This window comes from Anarhichas minor, unplaced genomic scaffold (genome assembly GCF_050575085.1).
Source record: "Anarhichas minor isolate MPS153535 unplaced genomic scaffold, ASM5057508v1 ptg000004l, whole genome shotgun sequence".
NCBI classification, from domain to species: Eukaryota; Metazoa; Chordata; class Actinopteri; order Perciformes; family Anarhichadidae; genus Anarhichas; species Anarhichas minor.
Window position 1 is genome coordinate 5,709,867 of NW_027466450.1, and position 27,733 is coordinate 5,737,599.

At 41.0% G+C, this 27,733-nt stretch overlaps 1 protein-coding gene across 1 annotated transcript; it reads left to right on the forward strand.

The window, feature by feature from the left end:
- Positions 1-1,683: 1,683 nt before the first annotated feature.
- On the forward strand, positions 1,684-27,110 carry LOC142971259 (protocadherin 8). Its single transcript, XM_076111928.1, has 10 exons — positions 1,684-1,814; positions 2,399-2,567; positions 7,407-7,697; positions 7,928-8,125; positions 9,933-12,227; positions 12,366-12,436; positions 12,680-12,813; positions 12,943-13,218; positions 26,583-26,717; positions 26,971-27,110. The coding sequence occupies exons 1-10, from the start codon at positions 1,684-1,686 to the stop codon at positions 27,108-27,110; spliced, it is 3,840 nt and encodes a 1,279-aa protein (XP_075968043.1).
- Positions 27,111-27,733: the final 623 nt, after the last annotated feature.

The following is a 27,733-nucleotide window of genomic DNA, read 5'->3' on the forward strand; positions in this document are numbered from 1 at the left end:
GAGATTGTTCAAGTTCATTTGTATGTGTATTGGGAAAGAGGGCTCCACCCCCTCCCATCCCCTCCCCCCAACCCCTCTCCTTTTAGTCTGCTGCCCTGACTGTGGCTCGACCATGATTGCTCTGACAATTCAACAGTAAAAAAAAAAGAGAAAAAAGAAAACACCTTCTGCCAGACTGTTTTCCCTGTTCTGTTATGGAAATGAGATTTTCCATCTCACTTCATCTTCAGTACTTAAATACCTCTTTGCTGAGAATAGGACTGTCTAGCCTGTTAACACATTTCCTCCCATATAAGTGCTCTGTTGTTCTGCAAAGCCTAGCTGAATTTTAGCATCCGTGAACAAAGAAATTAAATTTCCTACAAATTGTGTGAAATGTGAACTGTCCTATTAGGCGTACGTTTATTGCTCTCTAAATCACAGTTAGTGTATGTTGTCCTGACAGCAGACTGCTGAATCTCCTGTTTGTATTATTCCCGCAAGTCATGTCTTATTGTCGTCTTCATTCACTGTTCTACTCAGACATGCTATATTGTGAGTTGGATTGTGATTCATGGTAAATATTCTCCATCCCAAAAGCACATTGTGTAATTGTGGTCTTCATCGTGCCCTTTTATTTATAGTGCACTCTTCAAATTGTATTTTAAAGTGCTTTACCAGATGAATGAAAAAGACTAGAGCCAGAATGAAAATATGTCCAATAGCACAAAAACAAAGTGGTAAAAGCTGAAAAAAAAACAGAAAGTCTGACAAAAGTCGACAGTCAGTGGTTCAGACCCCCAAATGGTTTGCATACAGGAAATTAGGTACACTATCATAAATCTGCATGACTATCAGACAAACAGCACCATTCACCAGCCTCCTAATCTGATGAATGAGTGTTTGAGTGGAGGCGTGTCAGTGGTGTTATCAAGAAGATGCCTCCCTTTGCTAATGTTTTGTTGAGTTTGGCTCACAGCAGTCCAACAAAACCAAATAATGCATTCCAGCATCCTAGAACCAAACACAACCTTGTTCAATGATCCTCTGCCTACCACGTGATGTGTGTGTGTGTGTGTGTGTGTGTGTGTGTGTGTGTGTGTGTGTGTGTGTGTGTCTAGGGTTAAAAGTATATGAATCCAAATAAATAGTGGTCACCCTAAGGTCCTGCTTCCAACCTAGGTTTTCAACAAAGCTAATTGAGCTACAAGACGTCAAAATGACAGGATAACTTGTGAAAAAATAGAAAATATAATCATGAGCTAAAACAAAAGAAGGCGCAAAAATGTAGCAATGTCCTGGTTTAATGAGGAGGGACTGATAACATACTTGCCAATCTGTGGAAGCAACTGTCATTGACTCACAATATGAAATTAATTTAATACTTTAAAAAATCAATGAAGATAATCTGCCTTTTAGAGCAAACAAAGCAGACATGGGACACATCGCTGCAGAGCTGGAAACCTAATCTCACATAATTAATAAGTCCCCCATAAAACACTCATTCGGGTTTTGCTCTAGAGAATGTGGAATCTCTTCAAATGTAGACCAACAATACTCTTTATCAGGCCTTGTTCTGTAAAAGCACAGAGCCCAGATTCATTTTTACGAGAGCTTACAGTATTCTATTCATAGAGCCCTTTAGAAATAGCAAGCATTCATAATGGAGCTAGGATCTGATTAACCTCCTCGCTTGCCGGCACAATGGCAGGCTACCCTGAGACTCAGCCCCGTAATGGAGTCCGCTATCACCAAGCACACTCCAAAACATTCTTCGCACCGCAGGACTCGACGACCAGATTGGAATCCCTTAACTCCCCTCTGCACTCGGCACAGTAGGGAAACAAAACATCCTCTAAGCTGATGCCCCTCAACATTAATCTATCTCTCTGCTCCACTCATGCACTTGTGCACATGCACACACAGATTTTACACCGTGGGCATCCTTTTCAGTGCCTTTGTTGCGGTTTTGCATTCCTAATTGTAAACTCTTGCTAGTACAGGCTGGAAAATAGGGGAGTGGCATCTCTATTTCCTTAACCAATTTCATTCTCAGAGGTTTTTGTCATGGTAAGTGTCCACTCACTGTAAAATGTAATGCAGGTAAATGTAATGTGCTGCAGGTTTTTTTCTAAATTTTTTATGCTTTTGTCATTTATATTTACTCCTAAAACTTCTGAGTAATATTTTGTTCTGTTATTATATCACATTTTATATTGTATTTCCTGGTGTTTTGTTCTCCTTTTGAACACAACAACATGCCCCATTTTCTCCACAAGGTAGACATAACATACATTAACACAATATAAGCTCCATACATGCTTTGTTTAGCCTCTCATACGATATGAACCATTACAGGGGTTGATGTGTTTTAAATGTGTATCTCTCACCTCAATATTGCCATCTCCTGGCCTGACAGGATTAAGCAAGATGCTCACACAGGCCTTTCTATTGTGGAGCAAATAGTTAGCTTTTTGCCAAATATGTCAGAGGGAGCGATTACACCCCTCAGTGGCCAGTTGGCCCAACAGTCCGCCCCCAGTGGCCAGCCCTGTGGGGGCTGTCAGGACCAGGCAGACTGGAGCTTGGTGAGGAGCCAGTCTCACATTTAACAGCCAGCTCTTGCCCAGCCCAAGTGTCACCTGCACCTGCCAATGGGAAACAGTTCTCACCCATCAGATATTGGCTGAGAGGAAATTGCTTCAAGGAGGCAACATCCTAGGATGGCAATATGGAGATGTGAAATATATTCAAGGAAGGAAGATGAGGAGAGGGACCTGGTCCTTGAAAAGGCAAAAAATTTGCATTGACATACACACAGACACACACACACACACGCAGTCCCACATAAATATACTCATGCACCCACACACACAAGCTAGGAGGCTATACTTAATCTCCCTGCTTCGAATAATAGAACCGTCCAAGAGAGAATCTAATTTATTCACAGCCTGGACTACCAAGTAAATTCTTATTTACCTCACCTGATATAGTAACAGCCAACATGCTACAGGAATACGGATTGCAAGCTTGTACATCCTCGCTGAAAGACGCACTAAAACAAGGACATTTTCAGCACCGTTTTATCTACAATGACCAGTTCAGCGGTGACGTGGAAAATGAAAATCAAAGTGAAAGTTGGATAGGGATATGTCAAGTCAAATATGTGCCTGCAATCATCACACACACAGAATATCACTGGAGGTTAACGTGCAGGCCTGCTGATCTTTTGGGGCCCTCTTCCCTGTAGCTTAAGGCGGTGAAATTCAATATGAACCATGAAATGTGAAGTAGTCATCATAATTGGATTGAAACCCACAGTGGATCCTTAACCAACAGAAAGTACAAAGCACGTAGCGAGGCCACACTTCAAACAAGAGGAGGGGAGCTGGTTTCTCGTAGAATCCAATTGTTTGGTGCACTATTTTTGTGGTTGCTATAGTCTCTGCCCAAATTAGACTGTTAACCACTGTCAGGACTACATGTTCCCTCAATCAAGGTGGTCCAAACATTCATTTAGAATCTATGAGCAAGAGAGTTAATGATCTGTGTCTGACACAGGATGTGTTATTGCTTGCAAGTCTTCTGATGTTACCAGGGCTACATTTCAACCTGTAGATGGCACTCTCTTCCCTGGTTTTAATCCAAACCTGGTTGACTCCCGATTTTAAAATGACTGGCCTCAATTCCAAAAACCTGTTTTGCTTTGTTTGTCATTCCGATCCTTAAGCAGGTATTTTGTTAATGGCGTTGAGACAGGATTTTGTGTTTTTCACTCAGAGCTTAAATTCTAATGATGAATATGCTTTTGTGCTGCTGTAGCATACCTGATGGTACATATGGTCAAAGCTTATTCGAAAACACTTATGCATAATGAAGTGCAGCTAGCAACTGTTGTTCCAATCGTTCTCAGGCAGCGAGCATTAGTTACACAGTGGGGAATGGTTGGAGTTGAGTGGGGGTAGAGGAACCTCAGCCAAACATGATTTGTCTCTGAATACTAATGCCTCTTTTGATCTGCCTCGGCTTTCAGGAGATTTAAACAACAAAATCTGTCTTTCCAAATTTCTTAATAGACTCAGCCTTTTGTGGCCAACATGAAAAAAATCCTAGAAACATGTTTACACGGCATCCATATTAATGTTCTGAATTTGTTTAAAACATGTAGAGTCTACTGAGATCGTATTAGAGGCAAACCCTGTATTATTCATGATTGGCCCTAATAGACTAATTATTTTATCATAAAATAGTGAGGCAGTTTTATGATTTTCTTATGTTGTGCATTTATTTCCATAATTGCTCTTTGTTTTACAAATATATGTTTTTAGTTGCTCCTCACATGTCCTAAATTCAGATGCTGTGTGAAAGAAATGTCATCCCTCCTGAAATGATCTGAATGCATTAATTACAGAGCTGAGGCAAAAAGAGGATGAAAAAAAGAAACAATTACACCTAATAACATCAAGGCTACAAGTACCTATGTGAGTTATATGGCCCTTAAAGCTATTTAGGGGCATATCGTGACAGAATGTGAAGTGTGATTAGGGACAGTATGTTAAACATTTGTCCAGTTGTAATCAGTTGGAGAGCTGTGAGGATGAGCTGTGGTTGGGGGGGGGGGGGGGGGGGGGGGGGGGGTTATCTGTGCCTGTAGCGCCACAGGAGGTGCCAAAAGCAACAGAGACCACTAGCCAGTCTGAGCATTTGGCACCTCCACAGCTGCTGCTCACATGCTTCCACCCTCTCGTTTCACCAAAGACCATACCAAGAACAGGATAATCTTGTTTTATCTGCCTTTCAGACAGCACAAATGGCTGAGATTAAACCCTCCACATGACCCTCATGACCAGAGCAGTGACATGTATACCCCCAGTTTATTAGAGCACCTAAGGTTAAAGTGAGATGAGGAAACTGATAAGGGGCTGGCTTGAAAATGGCTGGATGAGTTACCAGACGTAACAAATAGTCTTTGCCTATCTAAATTTAATTAACACCATGTGATGAATACAAGTCTATCTCTCTTCAGGGTTGTATTGTTATTTAAAAGAGACCATTTAGGTATTTAGCAGCATGGCTGATGTATAATTAGTTAATGGCCAGGTACAAGAATATTTACAGGTGTTTAACCCTCATTTTACAAACTGGGGTACCCGCAGACCCCAACAGGTATACGTTTGTTATATCTCAAAGGACATTCCAAGTCCAATTTTTCCAAGAAGTTGTCTTTTTATTCCTAATGACTATATATCGTTATTTCCTTTCTATTAATTTGTGTTTTTTTTAATAATAATTGTAAATACCGATTAATCAGGCTCCTGAGGGATCCCAGTCAAAAGCACAATTGTAGCCTATTGAGTTTAATAGATGGAACAAATATAATAGATAGAAATGTTAGCCATGGCTCCTAATTTAACACTATCAGGGGAGTAGGGTCACCTTGGAGGAAACAGACTCAGATTTCATCTTGTGCTCTGTATCATTTATTTTTACACAATGTGCAAATTAACTGTAACTTTCCTAAAACAATAACAATTTGTTTTTGTCCCTTCAGATGCCATTAATTGGTATAGTAAGTTTTGTAACTAACACGATGATGTAATGAGCAGGGTAAAAACCTTTCAATCATGCAAATGAAATGATATGAAATGATTGAATTTCTTTATTGTTCGAACTGCAGCACACGCAGCATCTGTGATCGTGTTTTTATTCTGTTTCATGTTGTATACATAGCTTGTTTGTGCATCTTACTCCTTTTCTATTTTGTCTATGTGCATACCTGTATTTGGCTCCCTGTATCTGTGCCACTCTGCCTCTTAGCTGCAGGTTTAAGTCAGAATATATCCAGACAAACCAAAACTCATTTAAAAAACAGTAATTTTTACCAGTTCACCCGTTGATAGAAAGAGACTGTGTATCTCAAATACAGGGAACCTTGAAACTATGTAGGTAAAGAAACCTGGCTTACAATTTACGAGCAGTGGGTGACATAGTGGCTATTATAAAAGGTGGGCCTTTGAGACATTTGTTCCCAGTGCCATATGCCAGGATTACTGCTCCCAGTGACACCAGATGCTTTTCCTGCCTTCCTACCTGGTGGTGGAGCATCTTCAAATGGCCTTCAAATGATGTGAAAGACTGGCTGACATTTCACTGATTTCTTACCATCATTGTTTTTACTGTAATGTTGACAGCCAAGGCAAGATTAACAATATTCTTACCATTAATTAAAATCACCTCAGTGGAGAGAACAGATGGCCAAACCCATTAATCTGCTGTAATGCTCTTACTGTCACCACACACACACACACACGTCTTAATCAAACCGTGATCTGCTATAATCACCTGGCTAGGTGACAAACAAGTATCACTCCGGTGTTAGCTATTCTTTGTTTAAGGTTTAGACCTCTGGTGACCTTATAGTGATGTAATTTATACTCAGGCAGTTGGCTCAAACACAACATAGGATACATGAAGAATATTAGGTCACCACTACCTGTGTATAGCTGCTGTTTTAATCATTATGTCTGCACTTTAATTTTAGACGAAAATGTTTTCATCTACAGCTGCTCAGCTGTTACCATGAACTCGTTGCAACACAAAGTGGTAAGTGCTAGATAAGATTAAAGCATAATCCTCTTAGTGGCAAACAACTAATTTGGCTGATAATTCTGCTTTACCTTCTGACTCCTCAGAGCCACAAAATCCTGGATTTCAACACCCAGCCAGCATGGGACTGTTGTGCTGAAGGCTTTGTGTGTCTGGTAATGGCAGAAAAGTATCTTATGTTTGATCCCCCCCAGGCTCGATGTTCATATGTTCAGCATGATCTTGTTTTAAATAAAATAGAGATGGAGAGTGGAAAAAATAACCAAGGAAGGAGTCGATAATGAGCGAGAGAGGCAGCACTTCTTGTTTACACTCAACATCAGAAGATTTCTCGCTCGATGTTGAGAACCACAAGTTAGCATGCGATGCTCTTGCACCGCCGAGATTAAGGATATTTAATTGTACTGGCCTGCTTAGCACATAGTCGGGAAAAACACTTTATTTATTGATTTGTGGCATAATACATGCTTCAGCATTTGTGGGGAAAAAAAACACTTGTTGGTTTGATGTCTTGTGGATTTGAAAACAAACTTAGCGCTTCTGCTATAATGGGACGCGACTGAAGCATGCTACAAATTCAATAGACAAACACCGCAGCTATCCATGGCATACATTATAAATTGGCCGTCTCTGCAGCAAAGTGTTTAACAGTTTGTTATTGTCTTGTGTTCAAGTTGCCTGGGATTCTCTCGCCCTGTTGTGCTTTTTTTATATGACTTCTGTGCCAGTCATATCAAACATCATGTTCTAGCATAAATGTACTTGGTACCAGAACACCTCAGGCCAAAGATCAATGGTTGAGTTGGTGGTCGTATCATCAGATCTTCAGTTGGGGACATGTTCAAAAGCCTTCACTATTGCGGAGGCGAGTGCTCAGAGTTGTGGTCAGTAGGTCGTCTGTGCCTGTCGTGGCGGCCACCTTAGAACCTGGTGAGGAGGCTGTCAAGCTGAAGAAGCAGGCCTGGTTGACCTTGAGGTCTCCTGAAGCAGCACACATGTCCCAGGAGGCTAGAAGGGCTTCGGCTTGGATGGAGCGTGAAGATCGAGAGGAGAATTCGTTCGGTGTCAGCAGTAGTGTGAGCGTTGCAGTGAAGAGGGAGCTGAACCGGAAGGCAAAACTATTGATTTACTCGTCGATCTAGCTTCCAACCCTCATCTGGGTGGATATGGTTATGAGTGGAGGAAAGAATGAGAGGAGCCGCAATGAGTTTCCTCTGTAGGGTGGCTGGGCTCACCCTTAGAAATGAGGTGAGGAGCTCAGATATCCTGAGGGAGCTTGGGGTAGAGTCAGCTAAGTTGTTCGCTGATGTGAGCTGTACGATTTCCTTTGGATGTTTTCCAGGCATTTCCAATTGGTAGGATACCTTGGGGTGGACCCAGAACACGCTGGAGAGATTATATCGCTCATCTGCTTTGGAAACAGCTTGAGATCCGCCAGGAGGAGCTGAAAAACGTTGCTGGGGAGACATCTGGACTACCTTCCTTCGCCTGCTGCTACTACAACCCAGCACTGGATAAGCAGCAGAAAATGGCCGGATGGGTGGACATTTAGTTTAAAAGCAAAATTTGGCATATATGACACTGTAATTGTGGCAGGACAGAGCTACCCCATCGCCTCTGGCTGTCACAGTCTCACGTCTCTGGTCTCTGTGGCTGTCGTGTGCTTTTTCACACCTCCCTGTATGTGCCCTCTTGGGGGCTCAGACAGCTTTAGCCCAAACTTTTGTGAGGTGTCAAGAGCCCTTTGAAGGACCATAGACGCCTTTTAATCAGTAAAAGATCATCACCCATATGGTTGACAAAAGTCTGGTTGACTCATGCTCTTTTGTTATCACTATGGGAGCTGTTGCTGGTGAGTGTCTGTGTTCTGTGTGTGTGTGTGTGTGTGTGTGTGTGTTTGAGGTGGGAGGGGGAATCATTCAATGCAATTTGTTCTCCAGACTTCTTTGTTCTTCTGACTTTCAAGGCTCTTGTTTTATAACTTTTGTTGAAAAGATACATTAAGTGCATTTGAGTGTTTATTACAATAGATCTTGATTACACAGGGGTTTTCCTCTAACATGGAGCTACACTGATATTATATGTCTCATTAACATTGTGGGTGTCTTAAACAGCACACTAATCATATTACACTTGTCTGACTTCGTGGGTTTTCTTCACTGCATAATACTTAAATTCCTCCTCCGCGGTCTGAACAAATGAGACAATGTTACTGGCTGCATGACAGAAAGAAAGAGATCTCCTTTTCCTTTATTATGTAAATCATCTAAGGGCAATATTTACATGAATAGGTATTGTATTGAGAAAATAATAAAGAAATACATATTTATGGTTCATAGTTTGGGTTTTATTGCACTGGCTTTTGATGAGACTGTGATAACATGTAATAATATATGTTTTCTCCAGTTTCCCATTTTGCATTTCCTACTGCTTTTATCCAGTGGGGGAGTGTAACTAAGTACATTATTAGATACTTTACAGAAATGCATTTTTAGGTATGCTGCCATATAGCACCTGACAGCAATAGTTACTAGTTGACTGCTAGATAGACGATACAGTAAAGAAATGATACAAAGGTAAAGATTAAATTACCCAGAGCAGTCATTTTGCATATGTTGATACTTTATTTAGTTGGAACTGAGTATTTCTACATTGTGGTATTAATCATGCCTTACATTTTTTAGAAGTGTAACTATATTCAAGGTACCACTGGTGCTCATGGGAGTGACTACAAGAGATGCTGTGAGCCCTTGTTTACTCTTGCAGCAGTTATCAGCAATTATAATCTCATTGACATGTGGATGTTTCCCCTCCCTTTTTTTCTCTCTTCCACCCCAATTTTCTCTCACTGATAGACACAACTAATCAATTATTCAGACTTCCAATAGATAGACTTCAGCTTCCTCTGATGACACTGTAGTCCTATTAGAGTCCCCTAATTGATTATTTCAGGTAATTAAATGCCATGTGCAGATTTATTTAAGTCACACTGATTTATCAGCCAGATTAAAGCCACACACTGAGTTCATCTAATAAACCATTTGCTCCCACAAAAGTGATCAGCAGTTTGCTGCAGAGCCAAACGTTCCCCTGTTGGTGCATGGACCACTGGAAGGCCATTGGTCGATGGGGGCAGGCTATTTGCATATACCGGGGCTTAAAGTCCCACAGCAAAGTCAGAGTTGAACACAGTTGTGATTCGACCTGACATAGCACAGGTGGTGGATTGTTTGCATCATTTTTGACTTTTTTTTAGCTGCACTTTGTAACCCTTCAACATGGGATTTTGCAAGATGACAGGGATCGGGCCGTGCATGGTGCTCTCTTTATTTTTATACTCTGTTCAGTGTACAACTACAAGGTATTTCACCTATGAAGAGGATGCACCCGGAACGGAGATAGGCAATCTGTCCCAAGATTTAAAGATTGATCCAGCTGATGACCCAGACACATCGTTCCGCTTCATGCAAGAAAACAACTCTTCGGTGGTTGACATGAGGGAGATTGACGGACTTCTGAGTGTGGCGGACATAATTGACAGAGAGCAGCTCTGCCCCAGGTCTCCGCGCTGCTTCATCACCTTCGACGTCGTGGCCTTCTCGAAAGAAAAGTTTCAACTCATCCACGTGGAGGTCGAGGTAAAAGATATCAACGACCACTCTCCTCGTTTCCTGCGGAACGAGACAAAGCTGGAGATAGTGGAGAATGTCCCGCTGGACTCAAGATTCCCGCTGCAGATTGCTCTCGACCAGGACGTGGGTGAAAACTACATTCAGAGCTACAACATATCTGCCTCCAGTCATTTCGCTGTCGAAGTGCGACATCGGGATGATGGGGTGAAGTTTGCTGAGCTGGTGCTGGTGAGGGAGCTCGACAGGGAAGTGGAGGACTTCTTCACGATCGAAGTCACTGCTACTGACGGAGGAGTGCCTGCAAAGTCCGGGTCAATGGTTGTGAATATTAGCGTGCTGGACTTTAATGACAACAGCCCGACGTTTGAGCACAGCTCGCTGAAAGTTGAGCTGAATGAAGACTCCCCGGTGGGTCACAGAGTACTCAAAGTGCATGCTTTTGACCCAGACGACGGGGTCAACGGGGAGGTGACGTACGCGTTTGCTGACGGGCTTTCGGCAGAAGCCGGCCGGCTTTTCCACATCGACCCTTATTCCGGGGACGTGACTTTGAAGGCGCTGGTTGACTTTGAGAAAAGGAGGTCATACGAGCTGAACATCAAAGCCTCCGATTCAGGCGCAAACTCTGTCCCATCCAGCTGCAAAGTTGTGGTAGATATCGTGGACGTGAATGACAATGCCCCTGAAATCAGCATCAAGCCGATGACTTCCAGCAGTGATGGCGTCGCCTACATCACAGAAGCTGCAGCTGCGGAGAGCTTCGTGGCTCTGATCAGCACCTCGGACAGAGACTCTGGCTCCAACGGGTACGTGCGCATCAGTCTGCTCGGGCACGAGCACTTCACCCTACAGCAGGCATATGGGGACTCCTTCATGATTATCACCAGCACTACTTTAGACAGAGAAAAGATCCCAGAGTACAATTTGACCGTGATTGCAGAGGACCTGGGAAGCCCACCCTTCAAAACTGTCCGACAGTACACCATCCGTGTGACAGATGAGAATGACAACCCCCCTCTCTTCAGTAAGTCACTTTTTGAAGTTTCAGTCCTGGAAAATAACATCCCAGGTTCATATGTAACCACTGTTGTCGCTCGCGATCCTGATGTGGGTAAGAATGCCAAAGTTTCTTACAAACTCATAGATGCAGAGGTGCCAGGAGGATCTCCAGTGTCCACTTATGTTTCTGTGGATTCGCTCTCGGGGTCTTTGTACACTTTGAGGTCTTTTGATTATGAAACTCTTCAGCAGATTGAGCTAGTTATTCAGGCTGAAGACAGAGGTTCCCCCTCTCTTTCAAGCACATCAACAATCAGAATTAAAGTTGTGGATCTGAATGACAATTATCCATTCTTCACCTTCCCCGTCCTTGTGAACGACTCTGTTGATATCCCTCTGCCTTTTAATGCACCTGCTGGCTATCTCGCCCTTCGCGTCTCAGCGGAAGACGAGGACGAGGGAGTGAATGGCGAGCTCTACTACCAAATTGTACAAGGTGACCCACAGATCTTCACAATGAACAAAGACACTGGAGAAATTGCTTTGAAACAATGGCCGACATCTGAAATCGGAGACGTGCTGGAAATGAAAATCGCCGTGAGTGACAATGGCAGATCCCCGCTCGGTAGCAGTGCCACCATTAGGTTTGTCGTCTCAGACACGCAGCCCTCTGAAGACCAAGTCGTCATTGTGTTCCGGTCAAGTGATGAAGAAGGCTCCGGCTTGGACGGCTCGCTAATTGTCATTATAATGCTCAGCGGGGGCTGTGCGTTGTTGCTGATTGCAATAATGGTTGTTGTTGTGACATGCAAAGTCAGCCGTGGAGGGAGAAGCCGCGGCTCCAAGAGAGAAGTGTGTCGCAGCCTGTTCGAGGGAAGGCCCATGCCCATGCTCGCCTCAACAGAACCAAACATATACACCGGACAACGAGGCTTCTTCCACGAGAGAACCTCCTCGTCCCTGGATAATTCCTGCATGTATGAGGAGAGGACTGGGGACTCAGAGACAAAGGTGAGTCAACTACAGGAGTGTTTTTTTTTATTTTGATCTCTCAATTTCATATGCATATGATGTTCCCGAGTGCTGCCTTGATCTTTGTGCCAGAAATGGAAACTGAGCTCTCTGCCGTCATTCTGTTTGTTCTCTTAGATGTTCCTGCCCTCCAAGCATTTCCAACCAACATCTGTGTGGCAAGGTGACAAATACTGCTTGCAAGTGAGGTAAGACAACTAAATGTAATTTCTTTTCTCAGATAGGATATGCTTTATTCGCAGTCAAATCTGACTGAACACAGAGGATACTTAACATGCACCATGCGTGCATTGTGTTGCTTGTGGTGTTCCTGTGGAATGAGGTTAGATGGGAAGGACAGACACAGGCCTTGTATGTGAAAAAAGACATCAATAATCAAGCTAATGTGGTGCAGTGGGGGCTCATACTGTATCTGTTGATTGTATTTGCAGTGGCATTGGCAACAGCGACCAGCTGAGCGTAAAGGACAGTGGCAAAGGGGACAGTGACTTTAACGACAGTGACTCTGATATCAGTGGCGACGGAGGCAAAAAGAACTTCACCACCTTCCAACCAAGGCTTAAATGTAAGTCTTCTTCTCTCAAGATTTGACGTTACACATCACTGAGTTAAACATAAATATTCACCAGAATAAATGTGGTTTCTAATTTCTGCATCAACAATTTCTCATCCTTATTTTTCATTTTTATTTCAGGTTCATCCAGCACTGCTAACAGCTTGTCTGGGGATTGCCAAAGCACATACTGTGCAGTACCAGCGCAGAGCTTCAGAGGCCCCAGAGACAATGCATACACCATAGGATTCTCCCCAGTGCCAGTCTTCAACAGTCCTCATGGCTATCCTCACTTTTGGAAGGACTCTGGTTATGGCACAAATCGCCCAAAATCGAGAAGCAGCATGCGGACCTTCTCCAAGACCGGGACCCTCCCGTCTTACTTTCCTCAGCAGCAGCGTGAGGCGGGTGTTGGAGGTGCTGAAATACACAACCAGAGTCCAATTATTGTTACTGTGGCTACAGCGTCAGAGGTTGCCACTATCTTTTAAAAGCCGTGTTGATAAGCTAATTGAGATGTACCTCGAGGATGTAAATATTTGTAAAAACTGGTTATTGCTATGAAGTTAACAGGTGTACATATATTCTTTCAGTTGAAAGGAATTATTATAAAATGTATTGTGTTTATTCATGTTACATTATTTTAGTACATTGTGTTCTAATATTTGCCCAATAAAAGTCTTATTGAAATCATAAAAAGGTCATATATTTAACAATTTTCTCAAATATGATTTTCCTAATATAGCGAGATCAAACAATAGATCTGTTTAACTGAGAAATATTGCATTTTGAAGATTAGATATCATTCCCTTGCTAGTTGAAAGGAGTCTGAATTTGTAAACACGTAGAACTCTCCCTCCAGTTTGAATCTACATGATCAAGACTCCAGTCAGTGATGATCAGATGCAAAATCTCAAGCTGCTGCATTACCTGGGAGACTGCCTTTGAAGACTCCTAGGTTGCTGGTTGAGTTTCTTGCATGCAAATGAGAGAGTAGAGCTGGTACTCCAGTGGAAAATAAAGTATAAACCATTATTCCTACAAAATCATGCTCGGTGCTGTCACTACTGCTTCGACTCATCTAAATAATCATCATCCCCGTACACAACACGGTACAGCATGTATTAGGATGCTTGACAAATTCCTGAGTGTGCTTGTGCTTTGTTGCCGTGAGGGGCGAATGTTCAGCTCTTGTATATTGACTTAGCTGTAAAATGGGAGAACATATACACAGGATGAAATACAGTTTCCTCGTGTAACTCTTTCTTTGAATACTCTGACACTGATAAGGCACTAGCTCGCCTAGCTTTACTGTCCTATTTGCAGAATAGGTCACTTTTATTAAGTTCAATACAATCATGAGTATGTAGGGCAAGTGCAAACTGTCCCTGTTCCTGAGCGATTTATTGAGTGTAAAAACCATAACCAACATTGACAAACATCACTCTGAATACTTGTTAGTAGTTATTGAGGTTTTGTAGCTGCAGCATAGAAATTATACAACATTTTGCACTATTTTCTCACTTACATCTAGCAAAATGAAGCAGCAACATCATTTTAGTAAATCGAGGACACACAGATGCAAGAAACCAGAAAGTCGAACTAAATTATGCAAGATAAAATCAATTAAATACATCTCTCAATCAAGGGACCATGTCCATGGGGAGGTTCATGGGTTTTCATCAGCAACTTCAAATGAACCGGCCCGCTTTAGGTTTGCTTCTCATCAACATTTAAGTTGAGTAACTGAAAGGCTATAGTTGAAAATATGCATTTAAATAACATTAAACACCTGCTGAATTTCATCCGCTCACTCACTATGTTACAATATTTTGTCCTCATTATTTTTAAGGTCGCTTTAAATGAGCCTTTGATGCATGAAAGCAAACGAGACAAGAGAAAAGGCTCGTTGCAAACTACATAACAGCTATCTAAGGGCCAGTCCCGAAGAGAAAATAAATAGTTTCCAAAACCGCTGCCAAGGAAGAGCTATCAGTGGAAGCTGACAGCAGACTGAGACATTATTTTTTTTTCTCTGTTTTCTGTTCTTCCGCTGGAAAAGGTGGCTAAGAGCAGTGCTCATTTGCATAAGCATAAATACCTGCTTTTTTGATAGCTGTGATAAAAGCTGGAATAGAGTGGATTAGATACCTTTTTAACTGTAAAGCACTAAACAGAGCTCTCACGCGTTACCACAATATGCCTCATTAATAGAGGACAGCGTTCAATCTTTCTTTTTTTTCCCTTTTTAAGTAGTTTTGATCACTATTTTTTAATTTAATACTCCCAGTCTGCAAAGTCACTGAAGTTGTTATTAACTTTATTTCAGGCACAGAGTCCACTGAGGATTCAAGGCCATGTGCTACGAAAGGCAAGCAACAAGAAAGAAGGTCATATTTGTGCCCCCAGTGATGTGCACTGGTCTGACAGAGCCAACTGTACGGAGAGGGAAAGTGCATTAATCAATCAATACAATATGATTCCCTTCATCATTGCTTTATATGCACCTTGTAGGTCAAATATAGTTGTGCACTGACCTGACAATTTGTGCCACAAGGTATATTCATCTGCACAGTTTGGAATAAAATGTGTGTGTGTGTTTGAAAATCACTGCTGGCGGACACTGTGTTCATTCGTATCCAAATGTTCACATTAGTATCCTGCAGCAGCTCTCACAACACATTTTAAATCTCCCGAGGAAATAGAAAAAGAATGGAGGTTTTCAGCTCATCAGTATTCCTCTGACAAATGAGTCAAATGTGCACATGTCATTTCTAGCCTCTGTAACCTGTTGGTGTTGGGTTTATTTTTGACAAATGGCTATAGCTGTATGACTGTGATTATGTTGTTATGGCCTCTTAGCATCTCAACTTTAAATCCCCAGTGTACCAAGTGTGTTAAGATGGAGTCTTTGTGAATCGATGTCATTTGGTGCTTCAGGGCCATCCCACAATGCAATAGTTTGCACTACTCGCACCTCATCTCCATCTTTGTCTCAACTGCCAAGTGTGGATATTGACTTTTGGACGTTTTGAATTGTGGGTCTGGTGTGTGAAAAAACACAACACCATTTGTTTTCCACTTGACAGTTTGTCTAGAAGGAAACGTTTTTCATCCACCATTAAGACGTCTACTTCATTTACAATTATATCAAACCAAGCTCACTTTATGAGATGTTATTGGCTTCATCATTCCATTGTAATTCTCTAAACGTACAGCAAGTCGTATATATATATATAGTTGTCCACTGCTCTTTTGTCAGCTCAACATATGCATGTATTATGAAAACGTATAAACACAAGCTTTTTACCAACGGTCAAGGCCAGTTTAGATGTTAAATGTACTTTAAAGGAATAGTTTGATATTTTGGAAAATATGCTCATTCGCTTTCTTGCGGAGAGTTAGATGAGAAGATTGATACTCTGTTGGTTATAGGAGCCAGCAGCTGGTTAGGTTAGCTTAGCATAAATACTGGAAGCTATGGAGTTCTCTGAGGTTTATATAACGTGTAATTAGTCGGCTTTAGAGGTGCTGGCAGGTGAATAATATAGCCTTTAGGCTAGCTGTTTTTCCTGTTTCCAATCTCTATTCTGCTAACTGGCTCCAACTTCATCGAGGGACAGACACGAGAGGGATATTGATCTGTTCATCTATCTCTCGGAAAGAAAGCAAATAGGGCTAATTCCCCAAAGATGGAATGATTGATTTAACCTAAAATTTACCCATAAGGAACATATACTTTCCTCTGTTTTCTTGCCAACTCAAATCATTCCATAAATATTTGGATCTTCATATTCTAATCTGTCCGGATACAGGGTTTTACCCACTGTATCGGTCACAGCTGGTGCTGCTGCCCTCAATTGCACCGCTGCTCTTCCTGCGTCTTTATGGTTGGTTTTGAATTTATTCAAGGAAATATTTTGATTCTGAATACAATTTTCATCTGTAGCTTCATTGTCACACATGCATTGTTGTATGTTAAAAAATATGGTTTTATACGTGATTTGTAGACTTCAAATGTCACGTTACATTATTTACAAGGCTACTCGCAATATGGATTTCCAAATAAATTGCTCATTTTATCTTTATATGATCATTTTTCTTTCAGACGTAATGTTTTTATTAGAAAAAGGGGATAATTGAAATGTTTTGTCCTGAAAACACTATAATGTGTAAATATGACATTATGCATAGTGTGATATTAACTATTCTTAGAAGTGCAAAGTGTAGCTATAAACCTGGAACTATTGATTGCAAGATTGAACATGTTGTAGTTATGCCACTTAATTATAAATCTGGAAACCATTCTGCTATGACTATGACATTTAAAAGAAATTGAAGACACATAAAACACAACAATTATCTTTCTGTGTCGTCTTTTTAAAAATCCACTAACAGTAGGCCTTTGAGCATACAAATATGGGAATATGATTTAGATGAAGATTTCTAAAACATGAACAATGAGGAGCCGTTCTAAATTCTCTCTAGACATCTGGTCCTGCGTGGGTTTGAATTGAGTCATTTGATGTGATCGATTTGATATATTTACTGCTTTAATATGATGTGCTAGCTTTCTTTTGTATCTCAAAAGTCAGACACAGATAATGACAATCCCTCATCGTAAAGATAATCCATTTCAAAGGAAATGTTGTCAGTTGATGTGATGTAGAAGTCCTCTAGCCATTTCAGCTGCCCAATCAATCATTGCTGTTTTACATTATCATTTCAGGCATTTCCTAAATGTATAAATGTTCACAACAATAAAAACAGTGATTCCAAACACCATAACCAATGTCTGTCTGTTCTATTTATGCCACTAGGGGGAAACGTCATTCTATGCAACCTCAAAACATTACAGCCTAAATAAACATCATTTACACATGTGGTCCACATTATATATACGGGAACATGGCTAAAACATGATAAGAACACTATGATAAACAAACTAAACAGCATATTTAATGTAGTGTGTTCATTAGAACTCAAGCATCTGTCTCCGCTAAAAGCAGGGAGGTGTGATTCATGAGCTGTTGCTCTGCTATTACAAAATGTCAGTTTCTAATGGAGTTCTACTTAGTGCCACGCAAAAGCCTGTGTTCAACAGCAACAATAATGTAGCAATAATGTGTCGGTACTTTTATATTCACTCTATTTAAGATGTGTTCTTTCATCGTATGTCTAGAGCTTTCAGTGAAAGGTTCACCATACAGCAGTGCTGCTGTTGCAGTGCTACAAGTGATTCAGATGTTTCACTCCGGGTTTGCACTATCTGGAGGTTTTATATATATGTTGCATTCAAGTCTGGTGAACAAACAAACGATGAGTACAATTTAAGGGGCTTCGGCAATCAGACCATCAAGTGCTGATTTTCAGCTGGGGCTCGTCTACGGGACATTCAATGGCGTACTCATTCTCAATCCCACATTCTGCTCTTTTATCTTTATCTTAAACAGAACCGAGAAACAAACCCACACAGTGCGGAAGAAAATTCATATTCTAGTTTTTGTCTTCACTGTAAATCACATTCACTATTCCATGGAAACACTAGGGATAACTAATTGACATTACTATTGAGCGTATTTACAATACTATAAAACAAAAGCTCAAATCCAGATTGAGCTTGTACTCAGGATGAGCTGTTATTATGCATCTTCACAAATACCAAATATCACAGTGTGCATGAGTGAACAGAGTATTCTGAATGTTACCTCAGTGACAGAAGAGACAACAATAAACATAAATGATCTCCCTTTAAAGCCTCTTTGTTATACTGCGTCTATACAAACAGATTCAAAAACAGAATGCATCATCTCATCTGGCTGACAACCAGAGGAATATTAATTCAGTTTTATCACTGCATAAATGTACACGCGGAGTGGCTGCTGCTTCCTCACCTCGGTAGCAGACTGCTTGACCTCTGTCTCAAACAGCAATGGCAGTGCCTGCAGTTCTCTATCTACCGAGTGTGTCAGCTCACACATAGAGCTTTGGTCCTGAGCTGATGATGATGATAAATCTTTGCCAGTTGTTCACCAGTTGATTGTGGTTTACTGCTGAGCCGGGAGAGAGTGTCAGTGTGGGCCGTCATGGAGACAGCTGCCAAAGAAAACACAGTCTTTATGCTGTTCTCTGCTATATGGAAGAGAGGAATTAGGGAGAGGATGAGAGAGAGAGAGAGTGGGAGCACAGAATAATATGTGGCATCAATCAGTCTAAATGACTTGCTTATGTAATTAGCTAACAATGTTTTGTTTCTCCGGTTCCCTGAAGTTATTAGTGGTTCACAGTTAACCTTGAAGTAATTGGAAAGGCTTCGTTGATGTTTCCCTATCTGTAGGAGACTGACAGTTTATTTTTCTTCTCTGGATGGCTTCCCTCCTCTTTCATGTTGCTACAGTATTTATGAATTTGTTTCCTTTCACTTTACAGTACTGCCTAATACTAATTGGTGTTGAGATATATGGGTTATTCACATCCGACTAGGTGTCATGCTGTCTTCCTTCCTTCCCGACATGAACATGACTGAGAATTGTCAAAGCTAATAACATGGTGATGCTGCTCCGGTTATACTGCTGCACAAATTACACCTTCCTTGAAAATGGCATAATGTCAAACATAAATTTATACACTAACTGTGCAGCCACCGCTTCTCCAACTAGTCTCTGACATTTTAATTTGATGCTTCATCTGCAATTAGACATGCACTGCATGGCCATTGGCTTATTTTTATTTTGTGAGAATCACTAAACCTTCTCTTTGGACTCCTCTTAATTTGAAAGGAGAGACTCAGTGCAGGGTTCTTTGCCCTCAGTTCTTATTAAGTATTAATAAGTTGGACAGTGTTTCACTAAAAAATGAATTTAGCTACCATGTCAGTGAAATGCTATGGGACATCTGGTTGTAAATGGAAAGACTAAATGTCTTGTCAGAACTAGGATGATGAGCCGTGCATGTGAGAAAACGTCTGCTCCTCATTGTTTAAATTTATGATAAAAAAAACATCCAAAGACAAAAGAAAAGAAAAGCAATCTGTTACGGAGCATCTTGGAGTGTTTGCGTAGCCAATGCTTTGCTCAGTTTTGTTCCATCTCTATTTCTCACAGAAAAAATGTAACATCCTTTTTAATTTTCTGATAGTCCTTCGCTTCTGTCGGCCACTTGGCTGGATAGATATCTGCCCGAGAAGTTAATTTAAATGGCTTTTTGAGGATGGCGATTGATCCATTGCATACTAAATAAGTTTTCTGGCCTTTGATAAAGTGTCACTGCAGAAAGAAAAAGGAAATGTCATGAGCTCTCCTAAATCACCCTGCTATTGTGTCTGTCTATTATCACTGTTTCCATCTAATTATGTAAGCGCTGCTCGTCCCACGGCTCTCACCTTCCAGTAATCCCACACAGAATACTGAAATGTACTTATTGTCAACATTAGAGATCCTGTGATGAACTGATGAATGAATGAATATGTTGCATTCTTTTTTAATACCCTGGCATTTTAAAGTTATTTTTCTTCTTACTCATGTCTAATATTTCAAATATATAAAAACAAAAAGTGCTTTGTTTGTTGTTTTCTTTGGGATTGTCAGGGATCGTGGAGAATGAGGCAGGTTTTCTTTTGCTTACCCAGGCAGATCACAGCCTGGGTCATATTAGAGATGTTTACTCCTCCTGTCAAAGGATAAGTTGTACATTTTAGCTCACAGGAAATGAAAGATGTAGTGGCATGCTGTGTACAGACACCAAAGTAATGTCACCTTGAGTGAGCATTTCTCTTGTCTGGACTGGCAGGTGATATCAGAGGATAAACTCCATTTTGACCTTGTGTTCACTCATCACAACAAAAACAGAAGAGAAGAGCAGCAGAAAAAAAAGAAAGTGAAAAAAACACACCCGTCACATTTCAAATATTATTGCTTCAGTCAGCTGATATCACCGGCACGGCTGCAGATAACTGCACTTCACTCTGTCTGGAGCAATGGATGGTTAGGTTTGATGTTAACACTGTTATTAAAAATGCAAAAGAACAACTAAACATATCTGCATTAACATTCAGTGCCATAGAGGTTTGATTGATTCCATCATCAACTCAGTCATTTTTCGTGGCCAGCATAGCAACATCAAACACCATGACCTCCATTATTTCCCCTTTGAAATTGCATTCACTTTACTCGCCTCTTTGGCTCTCCAAAACCTTGAATCATTTCTCCTGGGAGGTGTTTTTTTTTCTAACCTGCTGCTTCTCCTCCAGTCCTATATGGAACCAGCAATTCTTCCTCACTGTATGTGGGACACTTGAGCTAAGAGGGATACGAGGCATCTGGCACAACCTTCCTGAGACTGTGCACTAGATTTAGCTCAGTGAAATTTAGACAGAGGCCCCGAAAAAAAGAAACTGGCACACATGTTAAATTTGTCTTGAAAATATATGGATCTTTTGTGGCGCAAATCAAACTCACTCTTGGATGCATGAGCAAAGGGTTTGAAAAAACAAATTGATTTAAATATTCATAAGTCTTTGATAAGTTTACTCTGGGTTCTCCCAAAGTCCCATTACTGTAAGTAAATATAGGCTTTATTCTCTACTTTATAAGATTCCTAAAGGACTAGTTCGTCATTTGGGGAAACGCCCTTTGCTTTCTTGTTGAGATTTGGACGAGCACATCGATACTATCATGTCTGTGCTTTTAAGTGTGGAGCTCAAGCCAGGAGGAATTTAGCTTAGCTTAGCATAAAGACTTGAAGCAGGTGGAGACAGTTAGCCTAGATCCGTCCAAAGCTGAAGAATACGCCTATCAGCACCTCTAAAGCTTACTTATTAACATCTTGTTTGTTTACTCCACGAAAACAGAAACCAGGCAACTGAAGACCCTGCACAGAAGTGTTAAGTACACATTGTTACATTTTAGCTCCCTCCAAGACCACAAGTTGTCCTTTTTATTTATAAGTATTTGTGTACAGATTAAACAGACTTAATACACTGTAGTAGTTAGTGGCACTGATAAACGTATGTTGGATCTTCGGACAGAGCCAGGCTAGCTGTTTCCCCGTTGTACCAATCATTACTTCTAGCTCCTCCAATGAAATATATGTATTTGCCAAAACATCAAACTGTTCCTTTAAATCAAAGTTTCAGTGCATATTTATTATGAGCTTTAATCTCAGGTTGTTTTTCAATAGTTTGACAAAATGATTGTAACCCTGGGTCCACTTAGAACTTTGAACTGCATCTGTCTTCATCCCCAAATGGAGTTGGCTAATTTTTTTATAATGTCACCAAAGCATTAAACCTATGGTCTCTATTCAAGGGTGATCTCTGGCGTCATGATCTTTCTCTGGCCATTCACTAACTCCTCGTCGACCTTGAACTTTGACCCCTTACCGGTCTACGCATTAACGTTTTTGGTTTGGTGTTTACAGACAGCTAAAATTGTCTGTTTCCAGTGTTCTTTCAGTTTGTTGTCCAAGTTCCTCCCCATTGCATCGAAGAACTGCTCCCCACATCTGTCTCACAAGGTGTCATACACCACTAATTCTTCACTCCAGGGGGGGTTCCTATCTTTAGGAAATACCAGCACAGATGTTAAGGTGTTGAATGGTGCTGACGCCTTGTGACTCAAAGACCTTGGCTATAGATGTTCTGACATTACATTAGGCTTGTCAGAGAGAACAAGCATGCCTTCAACTTAGCTGCAAAGTGTGGTTGAAAACCTCAAAACGTCATAATTCCGAATATTATATGATATTACTATGATCATCAAAGACAAGGACTCTCTCAGTAATTCTGAACATGTTGTATGCTTGTTTTGAAATGTGAGCATCAAATTGTTCGTGCATGGGAGCCTCTGAAGCTACGCGGCAGGTTGTAGACTACTGGAGTCTAACAAGTTAGGACATGAGGTCATTACTGAGATGAATAATCAATGCATTTTTGGAAGGGTGATTCGTCCTGACGACTGCAATACTGTAGTCTTTCCAGCTCAGGCTTTTTACAATTACGGGACTAATTTGTAATACGAATCCAGATTCTTTAATAAAACCTACCTGATTAAATGGTAAATAGTATGGATTGGCTGAAATATTTGCGATGCATGCATGTTTTGTCATTGTTACAATATTGTGGAAATCTCACATTTACAACTTATCAAGAGGCGATGTTTGACTGTAATTGATCATATTTGATTGTGTCAAGTTTGACTTAAAGATATACTTATTAACAAAGTTTGTAGTTTGTCTTGTCAACAACAGACAAAACCAGCAACTGAAAAAAAAGTGAATCCTTAGTTTGCAGCCTTGCAGTGATTATTTAACATGTTTGACATACTGACATTTCCGCTTGTTTTAAAGCACTTTAGAACCGGCTTTGTTGTAACCTTGACCCCTGAACATCACAGTGTGTTCAGAGTCATGTATTGTCAGTGCAGAAACTCAAAGTAATGTCTGTTGATTCATTCAGGTTATGGTGTTTGTTTCATAATTGTTTTGTGATTCCATTCTCAAATGTTGGATGTAAATTAAATGTGAATGAGTACAAATCTCTATTCTGGTGTGTATTGTGTTTGCATCAGAGAGGTGTAGTACACACTTGTTTTCTAGACTGATTAATCAGCAAGTAATTTGGGAGTTTTTCAGCAAATATTTGTATAAACCCTTTAAAAGGCACAGAGAGTAACAGTCTTAGCTTCTTACCCTCCAAATGCAGATTAGGTTCAGAGTTTATTAAACCCATTTTACCAACCACCAACTGAAACTCCACTGGAGGCTATAAGAATCCAAAATGCTTTCAAGTCGGACTTTCAGTTTTGAGAATTTGGCAGGAGGTTGACTTAGCTATTGGAGCCCCAGAGACTTTCTCTAAAAAAATCAAATGCAAAAACATCCACTCCTGGCCCCATACGCTCTGGAGAGCAAGGCTCGACTTCTGAGTTTTGATTCCGAAATGAAATGTTGCATTTACATGCAAATCCACAGCTGGTCTATAACAAAACATAATTTATTCGACATGTATCATGATAACAAGGCTTGTGAGATGTGTAAGGCTCCTTTTGTTGCACACACAGCCAGGTCAGCCTCTCAGCCTCTCTGTGGAGGAGCCACATGAGGAGAGTCATCCTACAGAAGTGCAGAAATAATGGCTACTATGTGCAAGGCCAACGCCTGGTCATACTGTGTGAAGAAAACCAATGATGAAAACATATTTCATTATTTCTATTCGATATCTTTTTTACACGTTTGTATTCATTCTGTAGTTGACAGTAGAGACAGCTACAAAAGTCTCCCGCTGGTATCAAACAAGATGTGATGCGATACCATTAGGCCATTGTTCTCTATAAATGTAATTTACATTGTATTAAGGAGAAGAGGTTGTCAGTGTGACCCATCAACAAGTTTTCAGTAGTTTTTGGCTCAGAGGTAAGAAAAATAAGGCTTTGGCGCTTCAGGCCATACTTGTTGATACGTTATATTCATAGTTGGTTTTGCTATTGTGGGATTTTTTTCACAATAAGAACAATAAAACAGTATCGCCACACTAACCTTTAACTTAAGAAAAACACACTTTGCACCACGAACATTGTAGAATGTTTATGGAAATACGATATTACTGGACACCCCCAGAGCTTTGGTCACTTCACAAAATGAACATTTTCCCACTAGTGATCTTGAGCCATGCATAAAGTGTCAGCTTTATCTGCTGCAGTTTCAAGATGTCCCATTCTGCAACCAGCCTAATAGAATGGAAGATAATTGAATTTAGCTGTGGAAGGTCAAAGCATTGGAAAGTGACATGCAACAGCAAAGCTGCTTTCTAGAAACATTGTCGTGGTCTCTCTGGATAGACTCACAGACCTCTGTGGACAGATTCCATAACAACGTTATTCTAAATAGATGCACCCAATGAAAAGTGTGGATTACATTCTGTGGGTTATTCTCAGCAACCCGTAAACTTTTTCTGAAAAAACCTGCTGCTAATGGGTTTTTCAAATATATTACAGCAAAATTAAATTTCCCATTTAGCCCAATATATTGGGCAGGCTGCAGAACATCCAGACACATAATAAACCGTCATGCATGGTCTACATGGGCTATAAGAAATATAGAAATATGTGTTCACCATTGTACTGATTAACATTTAATTTTTTTTCCCGTGACTGATTAAAGATAATGTTCTCAAAATCCTGTTTGACTGCTCAAGCATTGCTGTACATCTTCTTTCTGGTGTGAAATCAACATGTTCACACAAAGTCTCATGGACACATTTGTTCCGAGCAGAACTTGTTCTCTCTTGCATTTACTCTGCGGCAGAATTCAGTGGCTTGTGTTGATCATCATTCCCACTCGCCACAATCAGTATTCCAGTGTGCTGCTTGAGGTGTTCTGCAACCAGCATCGGTCGCACAAAAAAAAAAAACAGAATGATATAAACAACTTAATCTCACCTCTAATCATGCTTGTGCGCGGAATGGTAAGTGAATCGCATGAAAGCGATGCTAAGTATGCTTAAATGAGCATTAAATGAGCATTTACTGTTTGTCATTTCAACCTCTGTGGAATTACAACAGGTAGGATTTTACACCAACATAATAATGTGCTTTCAAGTAAAAACCAATTCGTCATGAAACAACTGATGCATCCGTGTCTTTTTACTGCCAACAAAGCAGCAGAGATGGCGGTTCATTCCCGGGCAGGTGCTGTGGTCTCATTAGAATAACTTATCCATGACAAAGTCGTCAGCCTCTGCATAAACAAAGCAGCAAAGCCCCACGTTAGGTTGTAGCCTATATATTATGGGTATGAACCGTCCTCTCATTCAGAGTTCAGATCATATTACATGGTATGACTGTGACAATGCAGACACAATTGTCAATAGTAGTCCTTTCCTGAGGTTTTAACACAGAGTGAATGATAATTAGTTCCTCCTTTGTTGTCCTTATCTCTACCTGCAGAAATGGCCAATTTATGCAGGCTGCACCCTGGCCAGGCAAAGTTGATGCTCCCCAGAGGAGGAAAGTAGCAATGTTTTCAGACAAAAGAAATGAACCCAGGGACAACTCAAGGTTGATTTAGATCCTGAGCAACAGGGAATTAAATGAGCAACCAGGTCACACTGAGCTTGCCCTAATGTTGACACAGCTTCCTGTCAGAATTACTCTCATATAGTGTCCATGCATCCCCAAGGAGCCCCATGTGTCACTAAGATCTGGTCAACTGAGAGTAAAAATGCAAATGCCATATTGTTGAAATGTTGAGTGAACTAAATGTCAGTCCGTCTTTTCCATATTAGATATGAGATTGATGTGGATAGGCCATTGAAGACGAGTGCGATAGCTGCAGACGGCAGGTTATACCAACAGCTGTGATATTTGAGCTGTGAAATAAGCCTTGTTATTTTTCAGAAGCAGAAAGTAATTCTCCTATGTCCTTTACAGAGATTATCCTGAAAACACCCACAGTCTGTCCTTTGTTTTATCTTGTGGCTGGATTTTCTCAAAACTAGTGACAAGAAACAACACAGGAGACACGTTTTCAATTATTGATAAACATATTTAGTTCTGAATATCCAAAGAGATGTATTGCACTGAGAACACAGCACTCTGAAGGAAAACAACAGTTCATCTTTACGATTTTCTTTTTTTACATTTCCCACACCAAGTTGCCAATCTGATGCACTTCTCCCTCAGAATGACCACTTGTCGAGTCCCTTTGCTTCTACTACTACATCCCATCCGGACACATTTCCTCGATCTATTCATAATTCCCTAGTTCACATCCACATGTCCTATTAGGAGCAACATCCACCGGCACGTTCTCCCCGCTGATGCTGCTGCTCTGTGCGCGCACATCAGTAAATGAATCACGTAGCACTAGAACAGCCCTTCTTCATGCGATCTTGCCAGACCTATTGGAGAAACCCCCCCAAGGCAAGATCTGTCACTGTTCACTCATTTGCTGGAAGACGATCAGAAACTATGTTAAATGCACCAAGAAATACACTGGAGTCTGTTGTAACGGCGTCGAGAGGATTCCGGTCAGATCTCATTGCGAAGGGAGCAGGTTTCAACAGTTGACGCGGAGAGAACTGAGCGCAGGAAAAAGCGATTAATTTTGATTATCTGAAATCTTCCAGCACCTCTTTTCCGCGATTTTTTTTTTTTTTCCTGCAAACGTTCACAGGGGCAGTGCAGATGAGCATTGTCCGAATGAAGGATGCAAGAGCGCTGGGTCCAATTGGACTGGATTATGGGATTACTGGACTGATTATGGGAAAATCATCGGGCAAAAGTCGCAGCCGTGCTATAGATGCTCTTGAATGACGGGAACACAAAAGGTTGGACAGGATTAACAGCTCCGTATTGTGCTTTTATTCTACTTTGTGGCATGGGTATCCTGTGTAGGCAGCAAGAGCAGAACCCATATGCAACAGTGTGCCGCACAGGAGAAAAAGTAAATGCATTGTGAATGGTAACATCGGACAATGCTGCATTTTGAAACGGGCATGTCAGTATTTGCTGTAGCCTAGGTGTAGATGTCGCATGAGGGCAATGCGCTTTTGTAAGCTACGGTCTAACCTTCACCACAGAGATTCAAACGCTTTAACCTTGGATGCAGTAGGGAATATTAATACTTTATAGTCATCGATTATTCATTAAGTCCCCCCCCCCCCCCCCCCCCCCCCCCCCTCGTGAGGAAAAACAAAGCATTTCTCGTCCACTATGTTGAATTTGATCTTTTATTCATGCATAAGGTGTCGTCGGGCGGTCATCTTTGTTTACAGAAAGTGTTCATCATAGCCGAGCGGCATGTGAAAGAGATTAAAATACAGAATTAAAGGCAATAAGGATACACACATCGATTGAATACCCAAATAGTGTGGGATCGGCGTCAACCGCATGCCTGGTTCGGGTTTATTCCTCTAGGTTTGCCGTAATCAACAGGT

Bases quoted from the DNA above. Each gene is read 5' to 3' on its own strand.
- LOC142971259 (XM_076111928.1), top strand. From the start codon at position 1,684: ATGGCAGGCTACCCTGAGACTCAGCCCCGTAATGGAGTCCGCTATCAC. The intron at 12,437-12,679 runs GTAAGACAACTA...TTGTATTTGCAG, and splicing joins AAATACTGCTTGCAAGTGAG to TGGCATTGGCAACAGCGACC. The intron at 12,814-12,942 runs GTAAGTCTTCTT...TTTTTATTTCAG, and splicing joins CTTCCAACCAAGGCTTAAAT to GTTCATCCAGCACTGCTAAC.